A 14140-nucleotide genomic window follows, 5' to 3' on the forward strand; every position below is an offset into this window, starting at 1 on the left:
TAAGAGCGGGCTGGCAAGGTTGAGAGTTATTCTTGACATGGGATTGGTTTCATCCAACCGCTCCTCAACACCCAAGGCTTCCTAGTTGGATTTGGGTCGAATTCAGGCATAGCAGTGAAATAACGAAAAAAGCCAATAAAGACGATTCACACACCTGTTCAGTGATGAAGTTAATGTTTTAAACAGTGAATATGATTGCTTTAATGTGTCTTGGCTAATGTAACGTGTCTTCAGATTTCATGACTCCCTTATACAAAGGAATCATAGTCTCCTCATCCCTAAAATAAACCATGAGATATGTGAGAGAGCAATATTACTGTGCAATGTAGACATTCTATTTTCTCCCACAAAACTATTTGTTTATTGATGTAGTGCCAATTGGCGATGAATGTTTCCACTTCTTTTGAGAAGTCTGTTTTTACCGTCAGTTGCTGGTTTCAAAGAGCACAAAAAATGTCAAAAACCATGAGCCTTTTAGCAATTCAACCTCCACAGAAACCATCGTAATATGCATTACCATTTCTCCCGACAGTGGAAGAACTGCTCTCTAAAACTTTTATCAAATATAATTTATTTTAATTTGCATACATTTGCATAAACTGTAATGTTTTTAAAGTCAAACAACAACACAGTGGTAGACATTTTAAATGCTACTGCTATTTCACCATTTCAGCTACAAACATTGAAACAACTAAAAAAAAAAAACTTTATACATTATAACTATTTAAATAATTTTTCATTATCATAAAATAACCCACCAACAGTAATATTTACTCTTGAACTGTTAAAGCTAGAGACACTAAATTAACTTTCTGTTAAAGCTAGAGACACTAAATTAACTTTCTGTTAAAGCTAGAGACACTAAATTAACATTCTCATGTTATGAATCAAAACAATCTTTCCACCTATCTATACTTTTTGAACTATAACAATAAAAAATATGCATAAATTAACATTGTTTTGAATGAGAACCATAGTAATACAGTGGTAGCTATTCAAAACGTTCCTGCTCCTAAACCAATGAAGCTACAACAGCTTTAAAACATTCAGGCTATCCTAACGTCAAATTTCCTATAACCCTTTATGAACTATTTTGATTTGCATAAATTAGCATAACACTTCATGGATTCGATGTCAACCATAAGAACACAGTGGTAGACAATTTAAAAGCTACTGCTTTTTAACAATTTCAGCTACAAACATTAAAACAACTAACATTAGTATAAAATAACCACCAACACTAATAGTAACTCTTGAACTGTTCAAGCTAGAGACACCGAACCAACTTCACATGTTCAGGCTATCCTATTCTATCAAATAATCAAATCAAATCTGCCTACTTTTTCAACTATAACCAGTCACTATCACTACTATAACTTATTTCACAACCAAAAATACTTTAAGACAAGCTAGCAAGCACACACATTTTCTTTAGGAAATGTACTTTTCTAGTTCACAAGGAATTTACTTGAATCACCAGCAAATACACAAAACTCAAAGACAAAGTATTGTAAATATGAAATATTACATTAAAGATTCCACTGTTATACTGCAAACAAATTCTTAATTGAGCGAACCAATTAATGAATTTCTACTTTTAGCTATAGAACATCAACATAACATAAAAATGTTAAAATTCGTATCTAACAGACAACTATCTCCAACTTCCTTGACTTCCTTCACATCTGGTTAATATTCTTTAGAACACACCATATTCCACTAGAGTAGAAGAAAAAAAATCATGTATTTTGTTCTCCTGGGTACCTTTTCATAAAAGCGTCTCAGAGTAAGTCTAGGAGTGCTGATCTAGGATCAGTTTTGTATTTTACATCACAATGAATAAGTCTGAGACGCTTTGCGAGTACAGGCCCTCACCCTGGACCTGTGATTGGAAGTTACTACTCCTCCCTGACACTGTATTTGCACTGCTGATCTCGGTCCCAGTCTCAGGCGAGGCTGGCGGCACCTCCTCCTCTTTCCTCCCCAGCAGTCTGTTGAACAGCTTCTGGAAGTTCCCACTAAAGGCAGAGCTGGAGAAGTAGTACACGATGGGGTTCAGCACGCTGTTGAAGTAGGTGAAACACACAGAGGTGTAGAACGCCAAACTGGCCTCTTTGAAATAATGGCACTCGTTGTACCAGGCCTTGAGGATCCACACAGCGATCCGAGACACTGTACTGGGGAAGAAGCAAATGATGAAGATGAGTGCCACGGCCATGACAAACTGCACCGCACGTTTGATCTTCCCCCCAGTGTCGATCGTCTTGTTCTTCAGCTGCCAGGTGATGCAGACCGTGCAGAAGGTGACAATGGCAGTGGGCAAGAAGAACTGGGTCACGTATAAGGTGTTGTGCCACGTAGACAGCGGGCTGAAGCCCATGCAGATGTTGAAGCTCTCGCACTGTGTCTGGTTGTTGCGGTAGAATAAGTGTTTGTTGGTCAGCAGGTACCCGGTTGCAGCGATGATCATCCCCCACAGGCCCAGAGACACCCACAGAGCATAATTCAGGCCCATCCGGTTGATCTTGTTCATGGGGTGAACGATCTTGAGGTAACGGTCGACAGCCACTGCAGTGAGGAAGAAGATGCCAGCGCCGCGGTTGGCCGTCAACATGAACAGCATAATCCGGCACATGGCATCACCATGGATCCAGTGCTCCCCGCGTCGGTAGTAGTCGGCTCTGAACGGAAGCCAGAACAGGACGATGGAGTCGGCAACCGCCAACTGTGTGAGGTAGACAGAGTTGGGCTTCCAGGTGTCCATGTGGAAAATAAACATCCACAGAGCCATAACATTCCCCATCAGCCCAAACATGAACTCCAGCACCAGGATGGGAGGCAGGACATGGTCCAGGATGGGAGACTCAAAGGCGCAGCAGTCATCTTCTGTAGTAGTGAAGTTTGCCATGGGTCAAACGATACGCTTTTAACAGGAGAGACTGTCTGTGTGCTGCTTTTCTCCTCTCTGAAAATAGTCAATATTGATAGTGTTGTCTAGGCATCTCCTACATTTGACCGGGGATTTTATTGTTTGCAGTCATGCAAACGATCTTCCGGTGCCAACAATGTGGAGAGTGTGTGTGGGTGTGCAGTGTGTTCTCTTATGGAGATCTGTAGGCAGATGGCTCTGAGTGAGGACACCAACAGCCCAGGGATTATGGGGTGTAGGGTCCCAAAGACCCTCCCCATTATTGATTAAGGGGACCTTAAGATTCATATGCTTGTCTCACTATTGTACTGTTGCTATGTGTCTGACACTATACCTTGCACAAGCTATCTATTTTCATCTTTGCGGTTAAGCCCTTAACCTGAAGGCTGGGTGTGAGTCAGACCAAAACTAGATAGAAGTAACAAGTCTCATTTTGACATTTTGATCTTGTGTAAAGTGGTCAATGCTAATGAATTAAGAAAATGTACTGTACTAGGTTACCTCAGCTTATTGCAGCACGTATACCCTGAAGTAGATGATCACACCATCAGGGAAGTGATCAAAGTATATAAATAGCTGTGCCCTTTGGTTGGTTGCAGAACTTACTGTGAAACATGCATGCTGTGCTTCCATTGTTAACTTCTCTCTGCAATTGCATTAATAAAGGTTTGGTTTATTTAAAGAAGATAGTCTGACTGCTGATTTCACCAATAAGCCAATGATTGATGATTCATTATAAAACTATTATGCTGGTGGAAAGATCATACTCGTGGGTATATAAGGGAGCGCAAGGGTTCCCAGAATACAGTTAACTTAAAGGTCACGACACCTGGTCTGGTTCAGTAGGCACAAATTGGAAGAAAATGTGCCTAACGAAGCAGTTTTAAAGGGAGGTCATCTCGGACTCTTATCTATTCTTTATCATTGTGCTAGGAGAGTCGCTGGTTTGAGGGAAACACCATCCATCTTTTGCATCTTGAGATGCCAGTGAGCCTTATCCAAAAGTTAGACAAATAGATCTTGTTAGATGTGATTTCAAATCCTTTCAGAAAATGTTAACTACCCGATTATGTGCAGCCCAATTTCCTATAATAATATCACCATAATGCATATTTCCAAGCATGTCACTGTGTTCCATTGGCCCCATCCCTTTCCCACAGAATATAAATACCTTAAATGGGTCTCATTAAATGAAATAATACAATGGCAGTATGAACATACATTGCAGACAGTACAGTGAGATGTACTTACAGAGTGGGATGATGAAGAGAGAGGTCTGAAAGAAGGACTAAAGAATGAGCAAGTGAATGAGTGACATTTATTACCCTAAAATTTTGCTGAGTGAAAAGCGTTTGGGAAGGAATCACATCAGACCAGACCTTTGGCGACTGAGAGAGACAGGCAGCAGCTATCAAGAACTGAAAAATGCCAAAAGGGAGTGGCCAAGTCCACAGTTTCTATACAGTAAATAAAATAGATATAAAACGACTCCTTTTTAATGTTAATGTGTACATTTGGCCAGGTTGTTGTTACATGTTGCATCCATTTTCAGTAAAAGTGCACGTCGGGTCTTCACTTCTTGACTTCTCCAAGATCTTCAATGCTGTCGTCATCCACCTACAATGGAAAGACAGATGGTTAGTGTGTGTAATATATCTGTCATCTGTCAAATCTCCCTGAATGATGATTTCATCCTCCGCTGTCACCGAGGCACCGCAGGAGAACTTCTGGGCAAAGAATCTCTGAGCCTCTTTAAGGTCAATGTCTGCAGGGAGGAAGTCCACAGTCACAAGCAAGAAAAACAACAAGGTTACAGGTCTGTCCATGTCTTTAACAAGGTGTTTACAGTAACAGGATGTGACAGTCAGTCTTACACAAGGTGTTCATTCCACAGACTCGGGTGACATATTTCTTCTTGGCGCGGGGGATTTTAGCTATCGTTATTTTCTGAAGGACAGTCTCCTTTTTCTGTTTGATCTGTCCTCTGCCACCTAGAGAGAGTCAGCACAGATGGGTTAGAACAGGGTTCTCCAATACCAGTCCTCAGACACCCCCTAGCAGTTGCAAGTGCTTGTTCTATTTCAGCACTAAGACCTGATTCAACCAATGAACCCCAGTGATTTAGTCTGGAATAGAGCAAATCATATAACAATGTTATTTGTCACAGGTGCCGAATACAAGAGGCGTAGACCTAAACGTGAACTACTAACCAACAATACAGTTCAAGAAATGGAGTTATGAAAATATTTAGTTAATAAACTGAAGTAAAAAACACAAAGAGTAACAATAAAATAACAAGGCTATATAAAGGGGGTACCGGTATCAAGTCAATGTGCGGGGGGGGTACAGGTTAGTTGAGGTCATTTGTATAGGTAGGTAGGGGTAGTGACTATGCATAGATAATAAATGCGAGTAGCAGTAGTGTAAAAACACTGGGTAAAAAAAAAAACTATGTAAATAGCCCGGGTGGCCATTTGATTAATTGTTCAGCAGTCTTACGGCCTGGGGGTAGAAGCTGTTGAGAAGCCTTTTGGACCTAGACTTGGCACTCCGGGACCGCATGCCGTGCGGTAGCAGAGAGAACAGTCTATGACCTGGGTGACTGGGTCTTCCTCTGACTGCCTACTATATAGGTCCTGGATGGCAGGAGGCATGGCCCCAGTGATGTATTGGACCGTACACTCTACCCTCTGTAGCATCTTACACTCAGATGCATAGCAGTTGCCATACCAGGCAGTGACGCAACCAGTCAGGATGCTTTCAATTGTGCAGCTGTAGAACTTTGAGGATCTGGGGACTCATGCCAAATCTTTTCAGGCTCCTGAGGGGGAAAAGGTGTTGTCGTGCCCTCTTCATGATTGTCTTGGTGTGTTTGGACCATGAGTTTGTTGGTGATGTGGACACCAAAGAATTTGAAGCTCACAACCTGCTCCTCTACAGCCCTGTTGATGTGAATGTTGCGTGTTCGGCCCTCCTTTTCATGTAGTCCATGATCAGCTCCCTTGTCTTGCTCATGTTGAGGGAGAGGTTGTTGTCCTGGCACGCCACTGCCAGGTCTCTGACCTCCTCCCTATAGGCTGTATCATCGTTGGCGGTTATCAGGCCTACCACTGTTGTGTAATCAGCAAACTTAATGATGGTGTTGGAGTCGTGCTTGAACTGGGAGTACAGGATGGGACTAAGCACGCACCCCTGATGGCTCCCCGTATTGAGGATCAGCGTGACATATGTTGTTGTCTACCCTTACCACCTGGGGGCGGTCAGAAAGTCCAGGATCCAGTTGCAGAGGGAGGATTTTAGTCCCATGGTCCTTTCTTAGTGATGAGCTTTGTGGGCACTGTGGTGTTGAACATTGAGCTGTAGTCAATGAAAAGCATTATCACATAGGTGTTCATTTTGTCCAGTTGGGAAAGGGCAGTGTGGAGTGCGATTGCGTCATCTGTGGATCTGTTAGGGCAGTATACGAATTGGGTCTAGGGTTTCCGGGATGGTGTTGATGTTTTTTAATTTTTAATTTCACCTTTATTTAACCAGGTAGGCTAGTTGAGAACAGGTTCTCATTTGCAACTGCGACCTGGCCAAGATAAAGCATAGCAGTGTGAACAGACAACACAGAGTTACACATGGAGTAAACAATTAACAAGTCAATAACACTGTAGAAAAAAAGAGAGTCTATATACATTGTGTGCAAAAGGCATGAGGAGGTAGGCGAATAATTACAATTTTGCAGATTAATACTGGAGTGACAAATGATCAGATGGTCATGTACAGGTAGAGATATTGGTGTGCAAAAGAGCAGAAAAGTAAATAAATAAAAACAGTATGGGGTTGAGGTAGGTCAAATTGGGTGGGCTATTTACCGATAGACTATGTACAGCTGCAGCGATCGGTTAGCTGCTCAGATAGCAGATGTTTGAAGTTGGTGAGGGAGATAAAAGTCTCCAACTTCAGCGATTTTTGCAATTCGTTCCAGTCACAGGCAGCATAGAACTAGAACGAAAGGCGGCCAAATGAAGTGTTGGCTTTAGGGATGATCAGTGAGATACACCTGCTGGAGCGCGTGCTACGGGTGGGTGTTGCCATCGTGACCAGTGAACTGAGATAAGGCAGAGCTTTACCTAGCATGGACTTGTAGATGACCTGGAGCCAGTGGGTCTGGCAACGAATATGTAGCGAGGGCCAGCCGACTAGAGCATACAGGTCGCAGTGGTGGGTGGTATAAGGTGCTTTAGTGACAAAACGGATGGCACTGTGATAAACTGCATCCAGTTTGCTGAGTAGAGTGTTGAAAGCTATTTTGTAGATGACATCGCCGAAGTCGAGGATCGGTAGGATAGTCAGTTTTACTAGGGTAGCCGTTGAGAAATGCTTGTTGAAGTTTTCGATAATCATGGATTTATCCGTGGTGACCGTGTTACCTAGCCTCAGTGCAGTGGGCAGATGGGAGGAGGTGCTCTTGTTCTCCATGGACTTCACAGTGTCCCAGAACTTTTTGGAGTTGGAGCTACAGGATGCAAATTTCTGCCTGAAGAAGCTTGCCTTAGCTTTTCTGACTGACTGCGTGTATTGGTTCCCGACTTCCCTGAACAGTTGCATATTGCGGGGACTATTCGATGCTATTGCAGTCCGCCACAGGATGTTTTTGTGCTGGTCGAGGGCAGTCAGGTCTGGAGTGAACCAAGGGCTATATCTGTTCTTAGTTCTGCATTTTTTGAACAGAGCATGCTTATCTAAAATGGTGAGGAAGTTACTTTTAAAGAATGACCAGGCATCCTCAACTGACGGGATGAGGTCAATGTCCTTCCAGGATACCCGGGCCAGGTCGATTAGAAAGGCCTGCTCACAGAAGTGTTTTAGGGAGCGTTTGACAGTGATGAGGGGTGGTCGTTTGACTGCGGATCCGTAGCGGATACAGGCAATGAGGCAGTGATCGCTGAGATCCTGGTTGAAGACAGCGGAGGTGTATTTGGAGGGCCAGTTGGTCAGGATGACGTCTATGAGGGTGCCCTTGTTTACAGATTTAGGGTTGTACCTGGTGGGTTCCTTGATGATTTGTGTGAGATTCAGGGCATCTGGCTTAGATTGTAGGACTGCCGGGGTGTTAAGCATATCCCAGTTTAGGTCACCTAACAGAACAAACTCTGAAGCTAGATGGGGGGCGATCAATTCACAAATGGTGACAGTGAGAGACTTATTTCTGGAGAGAGTCATTTTTAAAATTAGTAGTTCGAACTGTTTGGGTATGGACCTGGAAAGTATGACATTACTTTGCAGGCTATCTCTGCAGTAGACTGAAACTCCTCCCCCTTTGGCAGTTCTATCTTGACGGAAAATGTTATAGTTGGGTATGGAAATCTCAGAATTTTTCGTGGCCTTCCTGAGCCAGGATTCAGACACGGAAAGGACATCAGGGTTAGCAGAGTGTGCTAAAGCAGTGAGTAAAACACATTTAGGGAGGAGGCTTCTGATGTTGACATGCATGAAACCAAGGCTTTTTCGATCACAGAAGTCAACAAATGAGGGTGCCTAGGGACATGCAGTGCCTGGGTTTACCTCCACATCGTCCGCGGAACAGAGGAGGAGTAGTATGAGGGTGCGGCTAAAGGCTATCAAAACTGGTCGCCTAGAGCGTTGGGGACAAAGAATAAAAGGAGCAGATTTCTGGGCATGGTAGAATATATTCAGGGCATAATGCGCAGACAGGGGTATGGTGGGGTGCGGGTACAGCGGAGGTAAGCCCAGGCACTGGGTGATGATAAGAGAGGTTGTATCTCTGGACATGCTGGTTGTAATGGGTGAGGTCACCGCATGTGTGGGAGGTGGGACAAAGGAGGTATCAGGGGTATGAAGAGTGGAACTAGGGGCTCCATTGTAAACTAAAACAGTGATAACTAACCTGAACAACAGTATACAAGGCATATTGACATTTGAGAGACATACAGCGAGGCATACAGTAATCACAGGTGTTGATTGGGAGAGCTAGCTAAAACAGTAGGTGAGACAACAACAGCTAATCAGCTAGCACAACAACAGCAGGTAAAATGGCGTTGACTAGGCAGAGAGAGTCGGATTAACTACACACAGAGCCTGAGTGCGGCTGGGGCCAACAGATAAAATATAAACAAGCAGAATGGAGTACCGTGATTAATGGACAGTCCAGCATGCATCAGCTATGTAGCCAAGTGATCATTGTCCAGGGGGCAGCGGTGGATGGGACAGGGAAGCTAGACTGGCGAGTATTATCCAGGCAAAAAAAACTGGCTGACTGTGCAGAAGGTAAAAGCCGCTAGCAGTGGCTAACAATGACTAAATAGCTTGTAGCTAGTTACCTGGTTAGCTTCTGGAGGTTCTTGAATGTGTTCTAAAAATTAAAAATAATAGCGATTCCATATCACATTGGGTGAGGCAGGTTACCGGAAGGTATAATCGAATTAAAAATCGAAAAGAGATTGAAAGTAAAATGGGTCCAGTGAGTGGTTGGGCTGGCTGGGGACGCGGCGATTCAGACAGTTAGCAGGCCTGTGCTAACAAGCTAACAGTTAGTAGGCCGGGGCTAAACAAGCTAGCAGTTAGCAGACCGGGGCTAAAGAAGCTAGCAGTTAGCAGGCCGAATCAGCAAGCAAGCAGATAGCAAGGGCTAGAAAGTTAGCCTTTGGGGGACGTCGCGATTGGGTTAAGTCTGTTTATGCCTCTTCATGTGGTGACATCGATAGACCGGTCGTGGGTCCGGATATTGTAGCCCAGGAGTATGCTTCGGTGGTAGCACAGGAGCTCTGGCCGGGCTAGCTTCAAGCTAAGTGGATGGAAACGCTAGCCAGGAGTAATCATCCGAGGTTGCGGTTAGCTAGTTAGCTAGTTGTGAAGATCCAGATGAAAATGTTCCGTTTGCGGTGGGAATCAGGGGATAAAAATAATAGGTCCGTTATGCTCTGGTTAGAGTCGCGTTGTTCGAACTGGCGAGAGCTTTCCGAGCTAAAGGTTAGCTGATGACCGCTAGCAATGGTTTGCTGCCTGATAGCTGGTAGTTAGCTGGCTAGTTCCAGTTGAGGCGTTCCGCATCCGAAGTAAATATAAATACTTTAGAAAAAAAAGCAGATCCACGCTACATTGGGCAAGGTGGGTTGCAGGAGAGTATTTAGATGTTGAGGTTTAGCAAAATGTTTTAAAATATATGCGAAGAAAAATCTGAAGAAAAAAAACGATATAAACGATATATACAAGGGACACGACACGACACGACAAGACGTCTGACTGCTACGCCATCTTGGATCAAAAAAAAGAAAAAAAGCCATGACCAGCATTTCAAAGCACTACCGACATGAGTGGTACGGCGGTAGTCATTTAGTTAGGTGACCTTCGCATTCTTGGGCTCAAGGACTATGGAGGTCTGCTAGAAGCATGTAGGTATTACAGATTCGCTCAGGGAGAGCTTGAAAATGTCAGTGAAGACACTTGCCAGTTGGTCCGCGCATGCTCTGAGTACATGTCCTGGTAATCTGTCTGGATTACCCCACGGCCTTGTGAATGTTGACCTGTTTTAAAGGTCTTGCTCACATCGGCTATGGAAAGCGTAATCACACAGTTGTCCGGAACAGCTGGGTACTTTCATGCATGATTCAGTGTTACTTGCCGGAAAACGAGAATAAAAAGGCATTTAGCTCATCTGGTAAACTCACGTTGCTGGGAAGCTCATAGCTGGGTTTCGCTTTGTAGACCGTAATAGTTTACAAACCCTGCCACATCTGACAAGCATCAGAGCCAGTGTAGTAAGATTCAATCGTAGTCCTGAATTGACACTTTGCCTGTTTGATGTTTCACCTGAGGGCATAATGGTATTTCTTAATAGCATCCGGATTAGTGTCCCACTCCTTGAAAGTAGCAGCTCTAGCCTTAAGCTCGGTGCGGATGTTGCCTGTAATCCATGGCTTCTGGTTGGGATCACTGCACTTATTGATAAAGCCGGTGACTGAGGTGGTATACCCCGCAATGCCACTGGATGAATCCCGGGAACATATTCCAGTCTGTGTTAGCAAAACAGTTCTGTCGCATAACATCCGCGTCATCTGACCACTTCCATATTGTGAGTGTCACTGGTACTTCCTGCTTTAGTTTTTGCTTGTAAGCAGGAGAATATAATTATGATCAGATTTGCCAAATGGAGAGAGAGCTTTGTACGCGTCTCTGTGTCTGCAGTAAAGGTACCTAGTTTTTCCCCCCTCTGGTTCCACATGTAACATGCTGGTAGAAATGAGGTAAAACGGATTTAAGTTACCCTGCATTAAAGTTCCTGGCCACTAGGAGCACTGGATGAGCATTTTCTTGTTTGCTTATGGCCTTATACAGCTCGTTGAGTGTGATCTTAGCGCCAGCATCAGTTTATGGTGGTAAATAGATGGCTTCGAAAAATATGAAAACTCTCGGTAGATAGAGTGGTCTACAGCTTATCATGAGGTATTCTACCTCAAGCGAGCAATAGACATCGCGCACCAGCTGTTATTGACAAAATAGACACACCCCACCCCTTGTCTTACCAGATGTAGCTGTTCTGTCCTGCCGATGCACAGAAAACCCAGCCAATTATATATTATCCGTGTTGTCGTTCAGCCACGATTCGGTGAAACATATGATATTACAGTTTAATGTCCCGTTGCTCAGATAGTCTCGAACGAAGATCATCCTGTTTATTCTCCAGTAATTTCACGTTGGATAATAGAACGAATGGTAGAGGTGGGTCACCCACTCGCCGACAAATTCTCACAAGGCACCCCAATCTCAGCTCCCTGTATTTCCGTATATATTCTTCACGCGAATGACGGGGATTTGTGCCTGGTCTCAAAGTAGTAGTAGTAGTCAGACTCATTAAAGAAAAAATATTTGTCCAGTTCGAATTGAGTAATCGGGATTCTGATATCCAGAAGCTCTTTTTGGTCACAAGACACAGTAGCAGCAACGTCATGTACAAAATAAGTTAAACAATGCGAAAAACACCCAAATTAGCACAGTTGGTTAGGAGCCCGTAAAACGGCAGCCATCCCCTCCGGTGCCATTGAAGCAAATGTGTAAAGGCTGGGGGGTCCCTGAAGGTCGTGCTGGGAAACACTGGTTTAGGATTTGAGGAAGGTTGCATTCAAGAAATCAAAATGAAGAGGAACTTAGACCTCTCTTCTGCTTCTTCTTTTCATCCTCCTCTCCAACAAGGGGCACCTCTACCAGTGTCCTGCTTGGAAGCATTTCCTATCGGACCAGTAAGGCATAAGAAAAAAAGTGTTTTTAATAAGACATCATTCATTATTGCCCACCTCCAGAGTATTATTGCCCATCTTCCTGATAGGAAACAGAGAGAGAAAGAAAGAACAAGAGACTGTCTGATGAAACTCACCTACACTCATCCTGGCAAACACATCTGGGAAGTTCTTCTCCAGCCACTGCCTGCATTTGGATGGCTCAGGCATGTACTCACAGTACTCTGTTGGCAAGGAGCACACTGGAAAACCAACAACAGAGGTATTAGACGTTGACAGACCTTGGATTGGTCTGAGGACAGCAAACTTACATTGTCAAAGCACTAAAAACAGATGCTTGTCATGGCCTGCCATGTCACAGTGAACATGGACTGCCACTTTAATCAATGCATAACACCTAACTCACCATGAAAACTGCTGCAATATGTTTGACTGATGATGCTACTCATATTGTAGTTACTTTGCACTCAATACATTTGTATTTATTTTACCTTTATTTAACTATGCAAATCAGTTAACAAATTCTTATTTTCAATAACAGCCTAGGAACAGTGGGTTAACAGCCTTGTTCAGGGGCAGAACGACAGTAAGTTATTATAATGTTCAGAGTAAATACTTGTATTTAGGGGGGGGAAATACCCAACAGATGTGCAGTACGAAAAACTAGGCAGCCATTTCCTAAGTTGCGTCACCGGAAGCCCTTTCCAACAGTCTTGAAGAAGTTCCCACATATGCTGAGCACATGTTGGCTGGTTAGTTTGCTTTGGGTCATTGTCCTGTTGAAAAACATATGATAGTCCCACTAAGCACAACCAGATGGGATGGCATATCGCTGTAGAATGCTGTTGTAGCCATGCTGGTTAAGTGTGCCTTGAATTCTAAATAAATCATAGACAGTGTCACCAGCAAAGCACCCCCACATCATCACAACTCCTTCTCCATGCTTTACTGTGGGAACCACACATGCGGAGATCATCCGTTCACCTACTCTGTGTCTCACAAAGACACGCCGGTTGGAACCAAAAGTCTCAAATTTGGATTCATCAAACCAAACGACAGATTTCCACAGGTCTAATGTCCATTGCTCATTTTTCTTGGCCAAACAAGTCTCTTCTTCTCATTGGTGTCCTTTAGAGGTGGGTTCTAAGTAGTCTCCTGACCCCTCCTTTCTCAGCCTCCAGTATTTATGCTGCAGTAGTTTATGTGTCGGGGGGCTAGGGTCAGTTTGTTATATCTGGAGTACTTCTCCTGTCCTATTCGGTGTCCTGTGTGAATCTAAGTGTGCGTTCTCTAATTCTCTCCTTCTCTCTTTCTTTCTCTCTCTCGGAGGACCTGAGCCCTGAGCAGGACTACCTGACATGATGACTCCTTGCTGTCCCCAGTCCACCTGGCCGTGCTGCTGCTCCAGTTTCAACTGACCTGAGCCCTAGGACCATGCCCCAGGACTACCTGACATGATGACTCCTTGCTGTCCCCAGTCCACCTGGCCGTGCTGCTGCTCCAGTTTCAACTGTTCTGCCTTATTATTATTCGACCATGCTGGTCATTTATGAACATTTTAACATCTTGGCCATGTTCTGTTATAATCTCCACCCAGCACAGCCAGAAGAGGACTGGCCAACCCACATATACTCTCTCTAATTCTCTCTTTCTTTCTCTCTCTTGGAGGACCTGAGCCCTAGGACCATGCCCCAGGACTACCTGACATGATGACTCCTTGCTGTCCCCAGTCCACCTGACGTGCTGCTTTCTAGGGAGTTTTTAGCCACCGTGCTTCTACAACTGCATTGCTTGCTTTTTGGGGTTTTAGGCTGGGTTTCTGTACAGCACTTTGAGATATCAGCTGATGTACGAAGGGCTATATAAATTTATTTGATTTGATTTGACTATGAAGGCCTTATTCACGCAGTCTCCTTTCAACAGTTGATGTTGAGATGTGTCTGTTACTTGAACTCTGTGAAGCATTTAT

At 44.0% G+C, this 14140-nt stretch overlaps 1 protein-coding gene and 1 pseudogene across 1 annotated transcript; both read right to left on the reverse strand.

Moving 5' to 3' along the window:
* Positions 1-554: 554 nt before the first annotated feature.
* On the reverse strand, positions 555-2974 carry LOC115128179 (hydroxycarboxylic acid receptor 2-like). The gene has a single exon (XM_065017586.1). The coding sequence runs from the start codon at positions 2906-2908 to the stop codon at positions 1826-1828; it is 1083 nt and encodes a 360-aa protein (XP_064873658.1). The 5' UTR covers positions 2909-2974; the 3' UTR covers positions 555-1825.
* A 1256-nt stretch (positions 2975-4230) lies between these two features.
* On the reverse strand, positions 4231-12429 carry LOC135559632 (density-regulated protein-like; annotated as a pseudogene).
* Between the last annotated feature and the right edge of the window lie 1711 nt (positions 12430-14140).

Source organism: Oncorhynchus nerka, linkage group LG4 (genome assembly GCF_034236695.1).
Source record: "Oncorhynchus nerka isolate Pitt River linkage group LG4, Oner_Uvic_2.0, whole genome shotgun sequence".
Lineage (NCBI taxonomy): Eukaryota > Metazoa > Chordata > Actinopteri > Salmoniformes > Salmonidae > Oncorhynchus > Oncorhynchus nerka.